General features: G+C 58.4%; 1 protein-coding gene and 1 long non-coding RNA gene across 3 annotated transcripts; one reads left to right on the top strand and one right to left on the bottom strand.

Annotated features, from left to right (window-relative positions):
- Positions 1–923: 923 nt before the first annotated feature.
- MMP17 (matrix metallopeptidase 17) lies at positions 924–22,281 on the bottom strand. Of its 2 annotated transcripts, none has more exons than XM_037014210.2 (10): positions 21,983–22,281; positions 13,515–13,647; positions 12,582–12,711; positions 11,807–12,090; positions 10,694–10,870; positions 9,778–9,877; positions 8,748–8,830; positions 8,504–8,656; positions 4,892–5,149; positions 924–4,264 (listed from the first exon to the last, which is right to left on the bottom strand). In XM_037014210.2, exons 1-10 carry the CDS (start codon positions 22,118–22,120, stop codon positions 3,930–3,932), a joined length of 1,791 nt encoding a protein of 596 aa, XP_036870105.1. In that variant the 5' UTR covers positions 22,121–22,281; the 3' UTR covers positions 924–3,929. The 2 variants fall into 2 exon arrangements, with proteins under 2 accessions (XP_036870105.1, XP_036870107.1); XM_037014212.2 differs by lacking the exon at positions 21,983–22,281 and adding an exon at positions 15,720–16,409.
- LOC140846523 (uncharacterized) lies at positions 16,821–17,877 on the top strand. Its single transcript, XR_012125689.1, has 3 exons — positions 16,821–16,958; positions 17,110–17,195; positions 17,750–17,877. It is a non-coding gene; the product is annotated as an uncharacterized lncRNA (long non-coding RNA).
- Positions 22,282–22,331: the final 50 nt, after the last annotated feature.

Raw genomic sequence — 22,331 nt, 5'->3', positions numbered from 1 at the left:
GAGTCTGAGCACGTGGTCCTACTCCCGGCTCCTTGACCCGCCAAATGCCTGGTCTGAGGCCACACTCCTTCGTTCTGGCAGATTCCAGCAGGATTGTATTTGTAAACCATATTCCCGTGATAATTCTTTGGGGTGATGGGGCCCCCAGAGCACCCCCAGGAAAGGTGTCAGGAGGGGTGAGGTGTGGCTGGGATTTGAGTCTGGCCCAGTCCTGTGATGGTGCCTTTGTGCCATGGCCCACCTTTCTCTAACACAATGGCAGGATTTGGGTCCCCAGTTTGCGGGGGGATGCCCTGGATGGCACTTGGAGGTGGGGCTTTGGGGAGGTGGCTAAATTTAGGTGAGCTCAAGCCCTGATGGGACAAGTGCCCCAGTGAGAGACCAGAGCTGCTCTCTGCCTTGGGAACACACAGCTAAGGGTGGTCTTTGCAGCTGGGAAGCAGCTCCCGCCAGCAACCAGACCCATGTCATCTTGATGTTGGACTCCCAGCCTCCAGGACCTGGAGAAGGGAGAGGTGTTTTTTCACCTCATGTGTAGTGCTTCGTTATGGCAGCCTGAGAGGAGACCAGTGCCTCAGTTTCCCCACCTGCAATATGGAAGCTAGAGCAGAATGTTCTGGCCCTTGAGGTTACCTGTGTAGATGTTTTGTAAATACAACACCCATGCACACGGGGATGCAAGTTTGCTCACAAGGCCGAGTCACACTGAGGTCAGCCAGCACCTGGGTCCAGCTGCGTGGCACCCACAGCTGACACTGCCTGGGTTCCCTGCCCTCAAGGGCGTGGCCCAAGTGAGTCCTCTGACCTCCTTCTCAGGAGTGTCCCTGGGTCTGTTACCATGGCTGCAGGCCTCCAGGGGGCATGGGTGCAGGGTACAGCTTCTCCCAAGTGGAACTAGCACAGCCAGGAATGAAAACAGAGACTTCGAAAATCCAAAATTTTACATGAAATCACCAGGTGTTTCATTGGTGACTTACCTAAAATTGAAAGACTCTTGTACAGCATCATCCTGTGACATTCCTGCCAAAGATACACAACTGGAATGTAACTGGGGGGACACTTCAGGCCCCAATACTGAGCGGTAGCCTACAGCACAGCCAGCCTGCAACCTTCATGAGCCCCAAGGTTGTGGAGGTCTGGGAAGACCAGGGGCTGAGTCGGGTCCCCTTGATGAAGAGTGCTGTCAGGACTAGTGCAGAGCCCCAGCACGGGCTGGTGTGTCTCCTTATTCTGATTTGTTTGACCTTGAGAGAAAGTAAGAGTTTACAGGAAAATACACAGAAGAGTGCCTAGGGGTGGTCAATGTGCTCCCAAATGACTTAGGTAAAAACGGGTTGTGTACTCTATCTGCAACTTCTCTGTAAATATGAGGTTATTTCAATATTTTAAAATGTAAATGTACATAAATGGGATCAAGCAGAGTATTTCTGTGGGTTTGTTCAGATGCCCAGACCCCTGGTGGGAGTTGCTGCTATTACTGCTAATTTGTTCCATGTGAACACCGAGAGATTCACTATGTCTGTGCCTGCTGTTTACTTGTTCACAGGAGCAGATTAGGGAAGAGATCATAAAAGAGTGAGTGGCTTTAACACAACAGTAAGCTCCCTGCCCCCGCACTCTGAGAGAGCCTGGTTCCCACATACCTGGTCCACCTGGGCCCTGCCCTATGGTGTGCCGAGTGGACCTGGGGACCCTCTCTGGGCTATTTCCCAAACTGGACAGGGGCCTCTGGGGCATGCTGGATGAGCGGGAGGCAGCCTGCTCCCCCAGAGAGGGGTCCCAGCCCATCTAGTCTGGTCTGATAAGCAGAGAACCCTCCCAGCTCCAGGGACCAGATGGCGGACAGACGGTCGTGGGATGTGCCCCAACTTGGCTCAGTGAGCACAGGGTCTGGCCTGTAGCCTGCCTGCCAGGCAGAGGCAGGCAGGCATCTTGGACAGGCCCTGAGCCTGGCAGGGTTTCTGGTCCCGCCTCTGCTGCCCAGCCTTGGTGGGGTGGGGCCGTGCAGCCATAGGAGCCTGTGCCATTTCTGAGAAACGAAAGTTTATGCAGCCAGCCCCTGCCTTACGTAGGATGCAAGTCCCTGTGGCTGGCCCTGCCCTCTTGGCTCCCTGAAGTCCTCCTTGCCTACCCCACCCCAGGACGTTTGCACCTGCTGTCCTCACCCCTCGGATCTTCTCCCTTGGTTACCTCGAACCCACTCAGGGTTGCCTTCATGGACCCCCCTGGCCATGGTTCACATGCTTTCTCATCACAGCTTGGGGGCTAGAGTAGCCAGCCAGCTGTCACCAGGGCTGTGGGTGGTCAATGTGCTCCCAAATGACTTAGGTAAAAATGGGTTGTGTACTCTATCTGCAACTTCTCTGTAAATATGAGGTTATTTCGATATTTTAAAATGTAAATGTACATAAATGGGATCAAGCAGAGTATTTCTGTGTGGATAGCTGCAGAGTTGGCAGCACTGGCCGGCTGGCTGGAAAGAGGTCCAGTCGACCCTGCCCCTCGGCCCATCAGGTAATACTCTGCCTGATCCCATTTAGGGAAGGCTGGAGCACCTGGCTCTGCCGAGCCCCACCTTATATCCTGTTGCTCACCACCCCACTTCCCTTCCTACCTCAACCCTACTTTTCCTCCAAGTGTTTAGAAGGCCCCTTCCCAGCCCCGGGGTCTCGACCCAGGTGGCCCCCCAGGGTCATTTATGGCTGCCACAGATGGGCAAGGAGTGTCCCTCCCCAGGAGAAACACTGAAATGTCCCTGCCCGTGAGGGCAGGCAGGGAGCTAGGCTTCAGGGAGAAGCATGTTCCCATTAAGGGTAGAGTGCACCCACTTTCTGCCTCCAGGGTGGGAGGGTGGTGCCACCATCCTGAACTCAGAGCCAGAGCGGAGAGATGTTGGCCAGCTGCCTGCCTGTACTTCCTGTCGGGCAGCACCAATGTGGGGCAGATGGCTCCAGTGCCTCCCCAGGGAAGGGAAGTGTCCTGCTCTGACGTCCCAGCATGTCCCCGTGGGAGCAGCACTCCCATGCAAGGTGCCCCACCCGGGAGCCCTGGGCGGATGTGGCCTGACCCAGCTGACCTGTCTGTGGGCAGGAGCCCCACTTCCCACGTTGGGCCTCAGCTGCCAGCCATAAAATGGGTGTGACAACCCCGGGGGTACACAGAGTCCAGGAGGACACAGACAGGAAAAGGGCTGGCGGACATGAGAGGAAACTCCCAGCATGCAGGCCTTCCCGGAAGCCCTCAGATCCCAAGGCCCAGGCCTGGTGGGTGTCAGGGAGCCCAGGCTGAGCAGTCACGGAGCAGGAAAAGGTCATGTTTGTCCGAAACATGTCACAAGGGGAAACAGGCTGTGGTCCCGGCTTGGGGCTGGTCTGTGTGTTGGAGGCTGCCCTGAGCTAGGCAAGCAGCAGGCCCACTGGGACAGAGTAGAAGCACCAGGGGTGGCTGTGTGGACAGCGACAGTGTTGGCAGCACTGGCCGGCTGGCTGGAAAGAGGTCCAGTTGGCCCTGCCCCTCGGCCCATTAGGTTAAGTACTGCGTGGTGCAGTCACTTGCTTGCTGAGGGGACAGCTCCCTGACCCCTACCCAAGGCTTGACAGTCTCCCTGACTCACAGCTGAGCAGGAGGTGGCAGAAAGGAAGGGCGGGTGTCTGCTCCTTCTGTCCAGCAGCCAGCCACTGCCGACCGCGTCCAAGGAGCAGCGCCCTCTGCTGGCCTCTTCCCAGCCCAGACAGGCTGGACCAGGGGGCCTTTGCCCAGGGGCTGGCAGCAACCAGTCCTTGTCTGCAGGGCTGGGTCCCCAAGGCACTGTGGCCATGTGGTGCTCCAGGAACTCTTGTTTTGGGTGCTGGAGGAGTGGGGGAACTCATCCTCGCCCTTCGTGGCCCGGGCTTTGGACCTGTCTGTCCTCTTAAAGGCCATGCCGGCTGTCAGAGCACCAGGGCCTGAGCCGCTGTCCATAGCTCGCTCAGCAGCAGCAGCAGCAGTGTGGTGGCCAGCAGCGGGTCAGAGGTCCCTGGGGTAGGGGCAGCAAGGGAGGTGCAGGAGCAGACCTCATAGCCATCCTCTGAGCGGCTCTGGTCGTGCTGTCCTGATTGGGGGTGGGCCCCAGCCTCTCCGTCCATGCCTGTGGCCTCGGAGTCTGCTTGCAGGTCTTTGCAGACCAGCCAGTCCCGGGCCGTGGACTGTGGGTACTCGGGCGCCGCCATCAGCTCACTGTCCAGCACCTTCCAGTACTCCTTGCCGCGGAAGAAGTAGGCAGCCCCTGGGGAGAAGAGGGGATGCAGGCTGAGCTTAGGCCATCTGCAGCGTGTGTGATGTGGGAGACACAGCAGGAGGATGGGGCTGGCCAGGAATGCAGAGAGATTCTTCGGCAAGGGTCACAGTCTTTGCCTCAGCCCCGGTGGCCCATCTGTGGGCACCCAGAGTCCTGGGAGCTTGTGGGGAGCTACTGGAGCAGGAAGTAGAGGAGATGACCTCTCAGTTTCTTTACCTACTGGATATTTATTGAGGGTCTACTATGTGCCAGGCCATCCTGGGTGTTGGGGATGCAGCTTTGAGGATGAAATCGAAGGAGCTGCTCCTATACCTGCAGGGTAGGCAGGGCTGCAAGGCCCTTTGGGTGGGGGCCTGAGGCAGGTGAGAAGGGGCTGTGTGGGTGTCTTGGGAGTGTTCCCAGAAGGTGCAGGGCAGGTGCAAAGGCCCTGGAGTGTGTGGGAGCAACAGCCTTTGGCCGGTAGGGCTGGAGGAGTGGGCGATGCAGGGGTGCAGGGAGGGGAGCAAGTGTGGCAGCGTGGGGACCCTTGCAGTCACACGCACTGGCTGGTGATCCTCCCAAGAGCCCTACCGCAACCCCATTCTAGGGGATAGAATGAGACCTCGACCCGCTCACCGTCGGACCAGTGCATAGCATCATCGAGTGTGCTGGGGATGCCCCTCCACGGGGGGCTCGGGGCGGGGTGGCCAGGGTCCATGCGCCGCATGTGCTCATCGTAGCGCCAGTACAGCTGGTCCTTAAAGAAATAAGTCTTGTCATTGTGGGCCCAGGAGAAGGCAGCGTCGACACCACCCGGCGGGAGGCCGAAGTCTGAGATGGGCCGTGGGTATCCTTCCTCTACGTTAGTGTCCTTAAATACCCAGTATCTGTCTCCTGGGGGCAAGAGAAAGAGCATGGGCCAGGGCTCAGCTGCCCCGAGGGCTGGGGGCTCCAGCCCTGCCTCTCCCCGGCCACCACCCCAGGCAACTGCCCAGGCACTGCACTCCCAGAGGCCTCACGGCATTTACTGAGCACCTACTGTGTGCCTGGCACGGGGTGGGCTCAAGTGGTGGCAGCTGAGGACCTGAGTTCTGAGGAGGCACCTTCTTTATAGGCCAGAGCCTTGGGATGGGGCTGGGCCCCCACAGGCAGAGACAAGAAAGTCCTCAGACTTGGCCTAACCAGATGCATGTGCACCCTTGTCATCCCATTCAGAAGCAAAAACACTTAGCTGTCACTAAGAACTTCAAATCCATGTGGCAAACTTTCAAAAACTGGTTTGACTAAGATGCTTTTTGGGTGTCTCCTTGCCTTTGTGCTCAGCACCACTGTTTTTCTGAGGTGGCAGAAAAAGGGTGGTAGTGTGAGCAGTGACTTCAGGTGGGTGTCCTCATGTCCCCGCTGGCCTAGCCTTAGCAACCCTATTATTTAAAAAAGAAAAGAAGCAAAACGCTTAAAAATCCTTTGCCAGGCAAAGGGCTTGAACAGACAAAGGGAGATATTCAGATGTCAACACACCTACAAAAAGATGTTCAATCACTAATCATGGGGAAATGCAAATCAAGACCACAAGGAGATACCACCTCATACCAATAAGGATGGCCACTGTCAAAGAGCAGAGAACAGCAGGTGCTGGCGAGGACGTAGGAAACAGGACCCTTGTCCATGGCTGGTGGGAATGTAAAATGGTGCAGGTGCTGTGGAGACCAGTGCGGTGGCTCCTCAAAAAAACTAAACGAGGCATCCCCATGTGGTCCAGCAATGCCCCTCCTGGGTCTACACCCAAAAGAACTGAAAGCAGGGACTCGATATTTTTGCACATTTGTGTTCTCAGCAGCAGGATTCACAACAGCCATGAGGTGGGAGCCACCCAAGAGTCCACTGACCCATGAGTGGATAAACAAATGTGTCCATCCACTCGGTGGGACATTCTTCACCCATGAAAGGAGGAAATCCCGACACCTGCTATGTGGGTGGACCGGGAGGGCATGGGGCTCAGTGAAATCAGCCAGTCCCCAAAGGGCAGACCCTGTATGACTACCTACATGAGGTCCCTAGGTTGTCAAACTCATAGACAGGGAGCAGGACGGTGGGGGCCAGAGGCTGGGGGATTCACAGGGATGGAATTCAGTTTGAGAAAATCCTGGAATCGGACGTGGGGAGGCTCCACTACAGCATGAATGTGCTAATGCCCCAACAATGTGCACTTAAAGTGGCTAGGTGGCAAATTTTATGCCTTTTTTTTTTAACAATTAAAAATAAAATCAATAAAAAAAATTCCTTTGCCAGGGACAGAAGCAGCCTAACTGCCTGAGGGGGCTGAGAGAAATGGCCACACACCTGCAGCGCCCACCCCCTGCCCCACCAGGAGGGACCTGGGAAAACACACCCACAGAAGGAAGGACAGGAGGCGCCATGCCTGCTCACAATGCCGGCACGTGGTGGCCTTGTAATGGAGGACCTGGCGTGCACACCTGTCCCTGTGAGCACAGTGAATGTGCCCAGAGAGCTGCCTTGAACAGCTTGGACACACCCCTGATGTCCCTGCAAATGCACAGACTGAAGTGGCCAGAGGGGCCCCAGGGTGACCCGGTGAGGTGCCTGGTCCGCCTGCTGCCGTTGTGCCCAGGTGGGAGCCGATGCTGCATGGAGAGTCCTGATGTCTGCAGCCCCCTCCAAACTGCTTCAGAAGAACCAGGCATGGAAGCATCCACAGGAGCAGTGAGGCCAACAGCAAAACGTTCGCAAGTGTGAATGCAGATGATGGCCATGGGGGTGCTCACACACTGTTTGTGCGATTTTCCTGCAGGTTAGAACTGCCCCCCACCTTTTTTGTTTTCAAATGAGGAGGGTCTTTCTGTAGTGACATGAAGCGATCTCCACTATATCTGTGAAACAAGACGAGGGGCAGGGCAGTGTGCACCACAGGAAAAGTAGGGAGGCCCCTGTCGTTGCTTACTTGAACATTCTCTGAAAGGCAGTGTGCTCCAGTGGGGAGAGAACAGGGGGCAAATAACAAATTAGATGAAAAAATCTGCTGGAATGAATGCTGTCCTTTTTTTCTTCTAAATATGGCAATGATGGTGGCCACTTGTAGAGGGCCCTTCACTGGGCCGGGCTCCAGGACCGCCCCTCACCCTGAGGCCCGCGCCTCCGGAAGGATCAGAGCCATGCAGGGTAAGTGGTCACCACCGACGGGCGTGGGGGGCCGGGGCTGGGCAGATGATGGGAATGAGCACAGTAAACATGCAGAATACCCTTCACCTCCTCAAAGAAAGGTGGCCTCTCCCATTTTGGTGGAGGTAGCTGCTGGAATGAATAGTGTTCTTCAAAATTCACATCCACCTGGCACCTCAGAATTGGCTCACTTAGAAACAAGGTCTCTAGTCTCTAGAGATGTACTTAGTTGAGATGAGGTTGCCCTGGATTACAGTGGGCCCTAAACCCACCGACTGGGTCCTTATAAGATGAGGACGCCCAGCCTATTGAGGGACACGTCCAGAGAGAAGCCACACAAAGATGGAGGCAGAGATGGGAGGGGCACATCTGCCAGTCCAGGAGCCCAGGAGGCCAGGCAGCACCGGCAGTGGAAGGGGGCCTGAAACATGGTGTCCCTCAGAAGGAAGCAGCCCCAAGACACCTTGACCTCAGCCTTCTGGCCCCAGGCTGCAAGAGGACAGATTCCTGTGGTTTTAGACCCCCTCTTGTACTTTGCTACTGGAGCCCCAGGATTCACCTGTGCATGCCTTATGTGCAATGAACCCCCACCCCTGTGGACCTGTCATCCTGGACATGGTTTCCAGCCACACTTAGAACAAACCTAGCTCCTTCTGTGCCCCCTCACTCAGCTCCAGCTGCTGTCCTCTCTGGTGTTCTTTGCACTCAGCAGGACTGTTCCTGCCCCAGGGTCTTTGCATGGGCAGTTTCCCTGCCTGGAACCCTGTTCCTTCAAGTCTATGTTGGTGCTAATCATCTGCCTCCCATTGGGGCCAGAGGTTTTCCTGTTCACACACAGTACAGGCACATAGTAGGTGCTCAATAAATATGATGGGTGGAGTGCACATACGGACAAGCTGCTCCTGCTCTGGAGCAGACCACGGGGATGGCCTCCTGTGAGCCTCAAACTGGGGGTGTCCCAGGAAGCACAGGCTGAAGCCCCATCAGTGATGCCCAGCAGAGCATGGGGTTGGGTGGAGAGGCCCAGGGCCCCACCCCACCTACCCACCTTTGAAGAACCCACCTACCCACCTTTGAAGAAGATGATCCTGTGGTCACTGCTGCGCTCATACACAGCATCGACGCTGTCCAAATGCAGGGGAAGGCCCCGCCAGAAGCGGTGTATCTGTGCTGGCTGCAGTGACACCAGGTGCCGGTCCCGGGTCAGCCGCCAGAAATACCTGCCTTGGGGGACGGAAGGTGGGTGGGGCTGCAGGTGGTAGGCCTGGGTCCCAGAGCAACCCAGCCTCCCATCCACCAGCCGCTGGGGGTTTACCTTTGAAGAAGAAGGCCTCCCCACGGATCTGGGCCACCGCATCAAAGTGAGAGCTGCACCTGTGAGGTGTGTCCTTCCTGGGCCTGGGGGGAGGGAGAGCCAGGTGGAAGGGGGCAGAGAGAGCAGAGGGTGGTGGAGGGGTACCCCCTACTCCCCAGCCTGTAGGGAGCTGGGTGTTTCAAAACCCTGGGAGTGGTGTCCTAAACAGATCTTACACCATCACCTGTAGACTCTGAGACATGCCAGTTCGGTCAAGAGAGAAAGGGAATCAAGTCCCTCTTCCTGTTCAGGCTGGCCATGATGGGCTGCTCTGGGCATGCAGTCAGGGAGCATTTGGACAAGCACCCTTGGGCACTGCCAGGGGGGTGTGCATGGTGCTGCCGAGCAGCCAGCTAGGCACTGTCCATAGACACCAGACATACATGCTGGGTCCCAAAGAGGACGGCTGACGTTACTTCCGAGCTCAGTCCGAAGAGCCACACCAGCTCCCAGGAAGCGCCCATGGACACCTGCCTCAGAATTCAGCCTCATGAGCCAGCCCAGCTGGGGGCCCCACTGGCCAGCCTGCTGAGCCAGTTGTTGCGTCAGCCCAGCCCAGGCACAGACCTGAGTTGAGATGATTTCAGCCCCTAGTCTTCCAAGTTGCCCCCAGTGAACCATGGAGCTGAGACCAGCCCCCTACCATGCCCTGTCCCAATTCCTGACCCATAGGATCTGTTGGCTCTTGAAACAGGCAGGGGTGCTTGTTACACAGAAGGGAGTTACTGGGATAGAGGGTGGCAGGGACGGAGGGTGGCAGGGAGTCACCCATTTGAAATATTTGCAATGTAACACCTCTGTGGGCTCCCGGGCTGGGCAGTGTCCCCTCTGTTGTCTGAAGGAGTTTAAGAAACAGAATGTCACAGTAGCTTAAGCCCACAGAGCTGAGCTTTCCTTAGAAGAGCCTGGAGCCTAGGATCTGAGCCACCGTTGTGGGTGGTGTTGGCCAAGGACAGACAGGTGCAGTGCAGAGGCAGGGCCTGTGGCTTACGGGCTGTTGGATTGATTGTTGGTGGGCTCTGGCAGGAGGGGAGGCTCCCCGGGCTCTGGAGCGTCCGGCTGTGCCGTGGGGGACACGGACTCCCGCACGCCTGCAGAGACAAGAAGGCTGCCCTGAGCCTAGATGCCTGCCTCCCTCCAAATCCCACCCTCTTCCTGGAGCCCTCAGGGTGGCTGGGCACTGCGGTGGAGTGTGGTGCCAGGCTGCAGCGGCGAGCAGGACAGGCTGGACTCCAGCCAGCGTATCACAGTGAGTGGGGTCTCAGTGAGTTAGTAAGTGTTCACCCTCACCTCTCCAGTTCCACTTCTGGATACAGACCCAAGAGAACTGAACACAGGTGTTCACACAACAACTTAGCAGCACTATTCACAACAGCCAAAAGGTGGAAACAACCCAGATGCTGGTCCACATGTGAATGGATAGGTAAAATCACTCAGCCATCACAGGAACGAGCACCCACAGGCTGTATGCAAAGGAACCTTGGAAGCAGTGCACTCAGTGACAGAGGCCAACGCAGAAGGCTGCGTAGTGCATGTAGAATGTCCCAGCAGGCAAATCCACAGACGAGGATAGAAAGATCAGTGGCTGCCAGGTGGTGGGGGAGGAGGAGGCAATGAGAAGCTCTGGAACTCAGTAGAGGCAGGGGCTGCACAAACCTGTGAACGTGCTACATGCCACTGAAGAACTGCACACTTCAAATTGGCCAAAATGGTAAATGAAAGAATAAAAATTCACAGACATAGGGTGTTAAACATGAGGTACATGGGTAGGGGCTGCCACCTGGTGGCCAGGTGCTGAGCATGCAGCAGTGGACACAGCAGAGAAAGCTCTTCTCCTGGGGGTGCTGTGCTCTAGGGTCGCTGGCATTTCTGTCCCCATGCCTGGCTGGGAGGAGAGGGGAACTCACCGTACAACTGCCAGATGCGCACCCTGTCCTCATAGGGCAGCCCATAGTGCAGCGGGTCACCCACTGGGCCCTGGTAGTAGGGCTGCATGATGGAGCTTGCAGCTGCCACGTGGCTCAGACCGATGGCATGGCCAAACTCGTGAATGGCCACTGCAAAGAGGTCCATGCTGTGGGCATCTGGGAACACAGTGGGGCAGTGAGCCAAGGGATGGACCACCAGCCCCAGCCAGACTGCAGGGATGGGACGAGCTTGTGCACAAGGGCCAGGTCCTGCGGGGTGGGATGTAATGAGTATGCCATCCTGGGCATGCAGGAGCATGGGCCCTGGACAGATGGGTTCTGTGCAGTCACTTGGGGCTTGCTTGGTCCCTACCAAAGCCCTGTGGGGTGTACAGGGGCTCTTCAGGCCCCAGTCTCTTGGTCTTCCCCCAGCTACATGTGCCAGTCACAGTGGGGTCAGCAAACATTTCTACACAGTCAATATCTTAGGCCCTGACGGTCATCTGGACTCCAGGTTATAGGGTTGTAGGGTCCCTGCACCTGACGGTGTGGGACAATTTGCCAGGCCTCGTGGAATGGGCTCCCATCATCACACAGACCCCTTGGTCCTCCAGGGTTCCCATTGGTTTCCGGGCTGGGACAAGCTCCCCTGGCTGTGCAGACTGCCTCCACAGTGGACCTTTCTGCCCAGCCCATTTCCATGCCCAGCACCCTCCAAGGGGAACGTGGGGCCTCTTAGGCTAGTGGGACTTGGCAGAAATGTGATGTGCTCAGGACTTGCAAGTTCCACTCCCTCCTGGAAGCTGACACCAGGATGAGGACAAACCTGGCTCAGCCAGTCAGATGCACAGAACCGTGCCATCCTGTTATCCCAGGCTTTTGAGCCTGCCAGAATCAGCCAGGCAGGGGCCCCACTGGAGAAGGCCTGGGGAGGTGGGCCTAAACTAGAGCTACCCTGCTGTTCTGAGCTAGACAGAGATACACATGGCCCTTGGCGCTGGGGTTTGGATTCATGTCAGCCATGGAGGTGTCTTCACTGTGGTCCCCAGAGCGTCATGGGGTCTGTCAGGGCCCCAGGTGGCACCGGGTCAGCATCGACCCCGAGAGACACACCTGAGGAGCGGAAGGTCCAAGACTCATCATCATCGAAGTGGGTGTCACCTGCGATACGGTGGTCGCCCGGTAAGAAGGCGTGGGCCACTGTGCCGCCGGGGCCGTCGAACGGGTAGGGGTCATTGTGGTCGGCCTTGGAGAAGTCGATCTGGATGTCAGCGGTGCTGCCCGCCACCTCGTGGAAGTTGAGGGGGGTGATGTCACTCCAGACTTTGAGTGCGTAGTGCATGAGGGCGCGCACCGTGTCGCGGCCCAGGGGGGAGTCCCTTGGGAATGTGCGGACCCTAGGGTGGGCAGGGTCAGAGTGGCAGGGTCACCAGGGTCGGGCCAAGAGCCTCCGCCCCAGGCTGCAGTGTGTGCCCTGGAATGTCCTTCCCTGGGGCTGAGCACTGACGACCTTATTTGGAAATGGTGTTTGCAGATGTAATTTAGGTAAGGACTGAGGTGAGCTCACCCTGGCTCAGGATTTAGGCTTACCCAAATCCAGTGACAGCGTGCTTATCAGAGGCAGAAGAGGACACCCAGGCAGGAAAGGAGCAGGCCTTGTGAGGGCAGAAGCTGGGCCGGAGCCATGGGGCCACTAGGAAGGCCAGCTGGGGTGTCCCTCAGAGCCTCAGAAGGAACCAGCCCTGAGACATGGGGATCTGGACCCTGGTCTCCACGACTGAGGATCAATTCCTGCTGCCTTAAGCTTCCAGTTTGTGAGTATTTGTTCCAGCCACCAGGACACTAAGACCCCAGGGAAGGCTGTGCCATGTGGAGCCCACCTGCTCACCTCCATGACAGGTTCCTCTTGTTCCACTTGGTGGAGGTGGGGGCCTGACGTCTCCTCCTAGCCGGGACTGCAGGCGACAGGTCAGGGAGGGAGCAGCGTGGCGTCTTCATCAGTGCCAAGGTGGCCTCATCTGTGGGGATGGGCGCAGGTCAGGAGCCAGGCCAGCTCTCACCCACCCCAACCTGGCCTTCCCAGCAGCTCTCTGAGAGAAATGCACTGAGCTCACGCCTCACTCCCTGGTTCTCACGCTGGGTCTGGCTGGATAAGGCTCAGGCCTCACTGCCGGGGCATGTCCATGACCACGACGGGGTCATTCAACACATTCACTGACTTAGGCCCGCCCAAAAGGGCTTGGCCCCGAAGCCATCGCTTCCTGCATCTCACGTGATATGCGTCTGACCAGCTGTGCATAACACTCACATGTCTGCCCCTTCAGAGGCCTGGGGACAGCCCTGTTGCGGCCAGCAAGCCTGCAGAGGATCTATACCAAACTGGGAATTACTTCCAACATGTAGAAAGTGGGGCACTCACATAAATACCCCAGAATTCTGGCTTCTATTGGGAAGTTAGGAGTTTTGGCAGCACAGGGCTGGCACTCTCGAAAGGCAAGACACAATCTGGGCCATGGCTGGTCAGACCCTGCTCCCACGGCTGGCTCACTTGGCCCTGTCAGCATAGTTTGAGACCCTGCTGTGTGTAGGGGTATGGCTGGCACACAGCCAACCACTGTTGTGCCCATACTGGGGGTGGCAAGGGGATGATGGAGGGGAGCCCATGAGGCAGGAACTTCCATCTTTCCCTAGAGACAGCAGGCCCTTCTGTAACCCCCACCCTCTTGGGCTGGCTGGAGGAGACATAGGGCCAAAGAGAAGCCAGGCTTTGTGAGGTGGGGCTCAGGGTGCACCTGTCTCCTGTCACCCCTAGAGGACTGACCCAGGATGCCAGTGGCTTCCAGGCCTCCGAACCGCTGCATGGTGGCAATGGCCTTGGACAGCTCTTCTTGTGTCTGCAGCTGACCTGTTTCAGGGTCTGCTGGGGGCAAGTAGCCGAACCTGCTCAGCCAGTCCTGTGGGTGGAGAGCAGAGTGAGGGGTGGCTGTACCTGAAGAGTCACTTATCCTGGGCCCACCACTGCTGTGAAGGGTAGGCCTCTCCCAGCCCTGATCAACACCTGCAGCCTCAGCCCTCCAATACCCCACAAGGCATCTCTCACCCCTTCCTTAAGTTACTTCCCACGCGGCTGCCAGAAAAGTATCTTAATAAACCTAGGTGAGCTTGAACAGTGTACAACCTATACAACTGCTCATGGCAGCCTGCTAAATAAAATGCTCATGGGATGCCTCAGAAAGTGAAATTTTAAAAAAGGTTATTAAATGTCATGAGTGCCAAATTCAGGCCCTGAGCTGACTTGTAAAGAGCAGTTTAGGACCCAAGCTCTGAAATCCACACTGAGAAGGGCAAGGGGTTGACTCCCATTTTAGGAATCTGGTCCTGAGCTGCACATTCATGGTGGTTAAGAGTCCAAACTCTGGGGCCAGGCTGCCCAGGTTCAAATCCCACTGAGTCACCTCCTTGCTGTGCAATTGAGGCCAGTCACTCAACCTCTCTGGGCTGTTTCATCTCCTGGATTGGGGGTGGATAATGCCATCGTGGGGGCTGCCCACACAGGTTTCAGTTTCTTCAACTGCCAAAGGGGGCTCATGCCCATTTCCTGGGCTGTGGCAATCCCACAGAGTCTCCTTCCTGTGGGCACAGGGGCGGGCTCACCAGCCAGCCCAGGAAGGATCCACAGATGGGTGGAAGGCAGAGTTTCTGGGATTCCCTGAGCCTCATCCCTCCTGGACCTGGATTCAGGAAGAGGTATCATCTGGCAGGCTATCTCTTTTCTTTGGCATATGCTTCAAAGTCTCTTGATTCGTTCACATCGCCTGCAGACCCCAGAGGCTGTGTTTCAATGTAGACTCCTGCCTAGGGGATCTGCCCCCACAGAAGGTTGGTGCTCAGTGGGAGGGGTCCACCCTCCTGGAATTCCCAGGGACCTCAACTGGACAGGAGGGGCTGCCTCAGTGATTGGTATATAATTGGCATACACCTGCAGAGATCCAGCTAGATTCCTCCTTTTGCAGGAAACACCAAGTCTTTCCTGTTCCTTTATCCCCTCCTCTAGTCCTGACAGGGGTCCCCAAGTGTGTGCACAACTGGGGGGCTCAGGAGACCCCCATCAGGTCTGGAGGCCTCTCAGGCTGTCAGACAGGATTGGCAGTTGCAAGTGACTTGCTCCACAATGAACAGCAACCAAGGGCTGCTCCCAAGTGAGCACTCCTGATTAGAGGGCTTCTAAGTCAGGAAGCTTCTCTCCAGGGCCTTGGGAGTGATGGCCTATGTCCAGCAGAGGTGGGACGTAGGCCTGCACAGGTGCCCCCGTTTCCCTCAACTCTGGGCACCACCGTCTGTGGTGCTAAAATCTTTGCTGTCCCTGAGCACTCTTCTTTGGGGAGGATACCCACTTCACATTACTTCAAACCCATTCAAATGCATCTACGTTAATCAACAGGATTTATTGAGCATGTCCGGTGGCTAGTTACTGCCCAGGTGCTGGAAATGCCCAAGAGAGCATTCTGCATTAAGTCCTCTATTTGTGGCTACATGTGCTTTTTTTCAAAACATTTACAAATATTTCAAAAGTTTTGATTCTGAAGTTTTCTTTCTGAATGTCAGAACACACACACATTCTAATCCCTTTGCTAAGATCTGAGCTACAGAGCCTGGGTGTCTCATAGCTACAGTAGCTGGCCGCCCAGTCCTACGGGGCTGCCTCTTCATGAAGTCCTCTGGGGCTTCCTCAGACGTGTGTGATGCTGGAGGATGCCCCTGACCTCCAGGGAAGGGTTCATCCAGGAACCTACTTCAGGAGAGACACCCATGGCCTGGGTGTCTTGGCTGGGGTCTGCACTGAACCAGTCGATCCAGCCCTTGCCACTCAGTCTCTCAAAGCCCCAGAGGAAGCAAGCTAGTGGCCTCAAGGCAGCCCACACCCATTTTCCTCTGGGGACTGACTCCAGGGGTTGCTGACACAGGCGGTCCCCTGCCCCGGCATCTTCCCCAGGGGGACACTCCCAGATTCCCCCCACAGCCTTACTGAGGGCTCTCTGTGCCTTGTTCCCACTCCTCACAGGGACTGTGGGGTTCATGGAGGAGCTGCTCTCTGTAGTCCCTGGGAAGCCTGGCCACGTGGCCAGGAGGCCAGAGGCATTTCTGGGCTTCAGATGGTTTTGAGGTGTTTGCCAACGCTGAAAAGCAGGAGATTTAGTTGCAGGTCTCAGTGGCCAGCCTCCAAGTCAATTTATAGAACAAGGAGCAGCTGAGTGCCGGTGCCACCCGGGACAGGCACTGCTTCCCCCTCAGTCAGCGGCCACTGCTAACCTGCCTGGGCCTTGAGAGCACTGAGGTTTGCAGCCCTTGCCAGGGTGCAAGACTGCAAGAATGGAACCAAACAGGAGTGGCTGGCAGCAGGTGTGGGGCACCTCCCACCTCCCAGCCGACTTGGGGTGGGGGCCTGCACTCTCAATCTCAGCCATTGCACCTGCTCCCATCCAGGGTCAGAGCCCCATGACGCTGGCGTCACAAACCTCTACTCAAGCCGGTCCACCTCTCCCCTAAACCCCTAGGACTGCGGTGGTCTTCTGGCTCACTCTTGGAGGGCCGGAGTGGGAACAAGGAACAACTTCCTAGCTCCCTAGGGGAAATCATAAGGTGTTTGGCAAAAGGTTAGGTCCCTGGGGGGTTTGAGGCAAGGCTGGCGGCCTTCAGGTACCCGCACCTACAGAGGGGTGCCTGACGAGCCCGTGGTCCCCACTGGTCCACCCCCCCGCCGCCCATCCCCCGGCCAGGCCCTGGAGACGGAAGCTGTCCGGACAGGAAGCTCCCTCCCTGCTGGGAAGGCAGCGGCCCCGTCGGCTAGGGGCGCCCGAGTACGGCGTCTGAGGTCGACCCGCTGCCGCCTTGCCAGCTCATCCCAGTCTCCCGAGGAGGCATGCAAATTCCCAGAGGGCAGGATTTCCTTTCTTCTCGCAGTTGATGCATTTTGGCGGGGTGGGCGGGCTCGCCAGGGGGCGCCAAGGTCCCTGCAGGGAACCGGGCGCCCAGAGCCCCGCCCCTGCCCCACCGTCGCCATGGCGACCGCGTCTCCAGGGCAACGAGGCTGCGCGGGCGACGCTGCGGTGGTGAACCTTCCAGAAGGCCGCGGGCGGGGAAGGGGCGAGAGGGGGCGCCGGCCCAGAGGTCCCGGCGCCCTTCTTCTTCCAAGGGCTCCAGAGCTGAGCCGTTGCCGCAGGAGGCGGCCGAGAGGCGGTGCTGGCCCAGGCGACAGCAGGACGCGGTCACTGTCATCCCCTCCCCCTACCAAGCTTTCCATGCAGCCCCCCGCCCCTCCCCAACAACCCGCTCGTCCCGATGCCCTTGGTCCCTGCAGCCCCGGGGCTGGCTCAAGGCGGCTGGGCGCTGGGCTCCCTCACTGTTGCCATTTGCAGGTGGGGAAAACGAGGCACGTAGGAGCCCCACATGCCTGAGGGGGAGCAGGACTCATGACCCTGAGTTGGCTGTGCCCTGGTGCCAGGTGGGGGTGCATCTGTGGCCCCCGGGGCCTGGGCTGGGTCAGCGGCTGAGCTGTGGGCCCTGCATGGGTTCGTCTCCGAGTGGACCCTCCAAACTCCCAGGGGGGACAGAGGGCAGGTGTCCCCAGCATCAGCCCCACTGCGCAGGTGAGAGCACCCAGGTTCAGAGGTGACAACGGGCCGGAGGGCAGCACAGACTCTCTCCCCCAGCCACAGCCCAAGGCGAGATGGAAGCTGGCAGGCAGTGGCTTTAGGCAACACCAGGCTCCAGGTGACAACGGCACTACAGCAAAGCCCAGCTGGTGGCTAACCTCTGCCCTCCTGCCTGTGAGGTGGGGGACCACCACCACCTCTTACAGCCGATCCAGCCCTTGCCACTTAGTCTCTCAAAGCCCCAGAGGAAGCAAGCTAGTGGCCTCAAGGCAGCCCACACCCATTTTCCTCTGGGGACTGACCCCGGGGGTTGCTGACACAGGTGGTCCCCTGCCCCGGCATCTTCCCCAGGGGGACACTCCCAGATTCCCCCCACAGCCTTACTGAGGGCTCTCTGTGCCAGGTACTGAGGGATAGGGAAGACCTGGGAAGATACCTGCCTGTCCATCAGGGAGTCCGACTGGGAGTGGAGAGTCTCGGGTGGAATACCAACCACAAGCAAGTGAACACAGGAGCAGGCCGCAGGGCGGTGATCAGGGAGGGCACTGACGACGGTGATGGCTGAGCGATGTCAACAGCTGGTGGTTACGGGGGCTTTGCATTCACCAACCTGCTCACACACCCCTCAGGGGCAGTGTGGAGGACAGGACTGCGTTGCCTGTGGTGGTCGATTCAGTTATCAATAAATAATTGCTGAATCAATCTTAGGAGGTGGGCACTGCTGTCCCCATTTTACAGGTGGGGAAACAAGCACCGAGAGGTCAGGACACATACCCACAGTCACACAACCAGGATGGGCTGAGCCTGGACTGGACACCGGGCTGTCATATCTCAGACCCTGTCCTGTAACTGCTCTGCTATGATAAGTGGGGCAGGGGCTAATTGGGAAGACATCCCTGGTGGGGAGTGACACTGGGCTGGGACCTGAAAAGTAAGAAGGAGCTGGTCAGGTGACAAGACCACTAGCATTCATGGTGGAGGGTGGAGGGTATGCAGGTGTGAAGGCCGTGGAGCAGGAGCTGGTGGGGCTGGATAGGAGGGAAGGATGCAGAGTGGGCAGGCAGGGGTCCATGTGAGGGGAAGCAGCTCTCTGCATCCTGCCCAGACCAGTGCTTCCTCACCCCTCCTGAGAGCTGATGGCGGCCTCAGCCAGTGTGAGACAGGTGCATCACCCTCTACGCCACACAGACCCTGCAGCTGAACATCTCACCGGATACTCAGATCACCATGAATGGGGATGCAAAAATCAGTCACTCAAAAGCACCCTTGGGAGGCACTGCATCAGAGAACACACTGCCAAACCCCCAAACCCTCTCCAGGGCACTGCATCAGAGAACACACTGCCAAACCCCCAAACCCTCTCCAGCCTCCTGGCAATGTGAATTGGACACTGTTGCTACCAATTCAGAGGCATTACCCAGTTAATGTTCCAACCACTGAGGGGACAGGCCCAGTGCCTACTCAGGTCACAGGCTGCTGAGCACAGTGGGATCCACACCCAAGATCTGGTTCAGGGTCGAGCACGCATGGAAGAAAAATGTTTCTTGAGCCAGCAGGCCGCCTGGACCACAGGCACTGGCCAGGTCCTGCCCATACCCTGGCTCCTATACGACGAGAGCACCGGTGGACTCCCAAAGCAGGTCCAGGCCTGAACTCACTGTGGACCAGAGCCTCCATGGGGAGTGGGAGGGGCTTGGGGAGCTGCCAGATGGGTCTTGGGACCTTCACGTTTCAATTCAAAGCTCCCATGGATATTCCTCAGTGCAGAGGGATGCTGGGCGCCTGTGAACTGGTTGGCTCATCCGGGCTGAGGGTGTGTGGTGAGTCTGTTGGGCTGCAGCTGCAGGGTGTGGGGGTAATCATGTCCCCAAGTCATTCTCTGACACGGTCCTGAGTGCATGCAGGCCCATGGGCTTGCTTGGGCACTGGTGCTGAGAAGCAGGCTGAGGCCACTGGCTGAGACCAGGGTGACTGTCACCCTTACCCTGGGCCCCTGTGCTCCACAGAGGGAGAACATGAGTGCCTGAGTGCGCTGAGCCAGGTCATAGCTTCCACCCACCACCACATGGCCCCCACCTGGGCCAGCAGCCCCTTGGGGCCTAATGGGCCACTAAGGGCCCTGCTTGGCCCTGGCCACCCTCACACACCTCAACCATAAACTGGTCACCGGTCTGGGTGACAAAGATGAGGAGCTCTACCTGCAGCTATGAGGTGTGGAGGACGCACACTTTGGTGTTATGAGGAGAAACTTAGGGGCTGGGTGGAACCTGCAACACACTGGTTCACACCTGTGCCTGGGCCTCTCTGTACTCAGGGTGCAGGAGCGACGCAGTTCTGTCAACTTCCTGGTTAAGGCAAAACCCGAGGACCAGCCTTCACACCCACGCCTGGGGCCTGCCTAAAGGATGTGAGGAAGAACTGCAGAATATTCCCTAGGACATTGTGAAGTGAGGATGGGATGGTGAGCGGCAGCTGTCATCTATAAAAATAAGGGACTGGGATCTTTGTGTCCTTTTTCTGTGCCCAGTCAACCTCCAGAAGGATCCTCCAGAAATGAGAGGAGAATGAGGAGATGAAGTTTCCTCCTGTCTGGACTGAATACTTTGCTGTGTGTATTACCTACTCAGATGAAAATCCAGGCCCAGAAGGACTTGCGGCTTGTGACAGCCCCAGGAGGGCCCAGCGCAAGCTCTCTTGTCCCACTCCACTGCTGCTTGAAAGCCCTAGCTAGGCGCAGCGGGCGTCAATCCGGTGCTTTGTTCTAGTGCTAATGCTTGGGGTGGGCTGGATGAGCCCCTCCTGGGGAGCAGCCAGTGCTCAAGACCCGCTGGGCTGAACTCTGTCTGGTAGAGGCTGGGTCACACTTACAAAGGGGCCCTTCTCCTCACTGGCAGCCTCAGACCTGAATATCCAGTCAGTGGACCCTGAGGGCAGCAGTAGAGGGGAGCGGAAGAGAGTATACCTCCTCCCCATAAATTCCTGCCTGTCTCCAAGCCCTCCATGGGTCTGATGTTCTGGGGTGTCATTCCCTCGAGGGCCACCAGAGACCGCTGTCCACCCACAAAATGAGGACAGCCAGCCGCAGGCTTCTGCCACACTAGGCAGAATGGTCCTGGCCTTTCCTGAGTGGGGGACTCTGAAGTCAGGGGCAGCCTCTTGCAGGGTGTCTGGATACCCACTGTGCAGGAGCCAGGGCTCTTCTGTCTCTGGGCACCAGGCTGGGAAGCCACATCCCCTGCCCACTGCATCCCATAGGGCGTGGGCTGGTGATCCCCTCTTGCCGGGGACCCACAGAAGCGGGAGAGGAGCTCAGGCTGGAGCTGGACAACGGTGCCTGACCCACTCTGGGTGGGTAGGATGGAACTTTAGAATTGCCCTGGCTCTGATAGGTGAGCTTCGCTGGGCCAAGACCTCCATTCCCTGGCAATGCTGGGGCCTGGATTCTACTGTCACTTGGCCCAGACCTGGAGAGGCAATGCCCCCAGGAGTGAATCCAGGCAGCTCCTAGCTACAAAAGGCCCCAGAGGAGGTAGATAAAGGTACTCCAACTTCAGAAGCAGTTTGGCTGGGAGGAAGCTAGCTGTGGGGTCTCTCAGGTGTCTGGATGCCACAGCAGGGACCATGGCAGCACCCTCCCAGATGGCTTTGGGGGCTGGGGCAGCTGGGTGGGGATGGCTGAGCCAAGTCCTGCCAACCACCAGGCTGTGTTTGCCACCTGTGTCCCCACCCAAATGCCTCTGCCTGAAATACACCTGGACTTCCCAAATGCCAATGGCTTTGAGAAAGGGGCCCTGCTAGCACCCCTTCAGGAGGCTGCCAATGGAGGTGGGCAGGTGTCAAGAAAGTCCCTGGCTCGGACCCCTGCATATGAGCGGAGTGAAGGTCGCTGCAGGGGTGAGCCTCAGAAGAAACCTGGAGGCGGCGAGATGCCTTAAGGCAAATATCCCAGGTCCAGAAGAGGAGGTTCCAAGCTTGGCGGGCTGAACGGGGGAGGGTTTTTGAGAGGAAGCTGCTGTCACTGCCTCCGAACACGGTTCCAAAGTCAGTGGGAGTTTGGGGAGAGGGGCGCCGGGGCCGCAAGCGAGCCTGGGAATGGAAGGGGGACGCAGGGCCGTGCTGGGCGTCCCGGAGATGGAAGGGGAACGGGGATCCAGGCCAAGATCCATAACCAATGGAGGCTGGGGCCGGCTCCCTTGCTCCCCAACACCCTCAACGGAGCAAAGAGAACCACCGGCTTTCCGGGGCGCCCACACTCCGCAGCCCCAACCTTTCTTCGGTTGTGGGCGCGCGCCCCTCCCCCCGCCACTCCCACTGGGAACGCACGCGGGCGCAATGCTCTAGGCGGCTGCGACTGCTGTTCCACCCGCCTTGGGGCGCTCCTTCGGGGTCGCTCAAGGCACAAGGGTTCCGGCAGGCGACCCCCCACGTTCGCGGGCTCCCGACCGCACGGAGCCGGGCTGGGACCCGGAGCCTCTTTCCAGTCCTGGGTGCGCGTGCGTCAGTCGCTTAGCCTGCGCCCCAGCCTCAGCTTTCTGCCTAGGAAGTGGGTCCAGGGCGCCCCGGTTCCCGCAGGCTTCGGGGCGCACTGATGGGGTCCTCCCGGTCGCGGGACCCGCGTGCCCGGCCGCGCACTCACCACTCCCAGGCTGAGGTCCTCCGCGCGGAGCGCGGGCGCGGTGCAGACCCCGCGGGCCGCCAGCGCGAGCAGCAGCAGCAGCGGGAGCCCGGGTAGGGCGGGCGGCGGGCCGGGCCCCCGGGCGGCTCGGTGCCCCATCCCGCTCACAGGGCCACCGGGGCGGCCGTGGAGGTCCCCGTGCCCTGGGAGCCCGCTCCTCCGCACCCTAGGTCTCCGCTTCCCCGCGCCGCACGCCGAGCGCCCGCTCGGCTTCACCCTGCTCCGCGTCTGACAGAGACGGGCGCGCCTCCTCCCGGCAGCGGGCAGCATGCTAATGTATGCTAATGTTGCCGGACGCGCTCGCCCCGCC

This window comes from Manis javanica, chromosome 15, assembly GCF_040802235.1.
Source record: "Manis javanica isolate MJ-LG chromosome 15, MJ_LKY, whole genome shotgun sequence".
Taxonomy (NCBI): Eukaryota; Metazoa; Chordata; class Mammalia; order Pholidota; family Manidae; genus Manis; species Manis javanica.
This window is presented reverse-complemented; position numbering and strand designations above follow the sequence as displayed.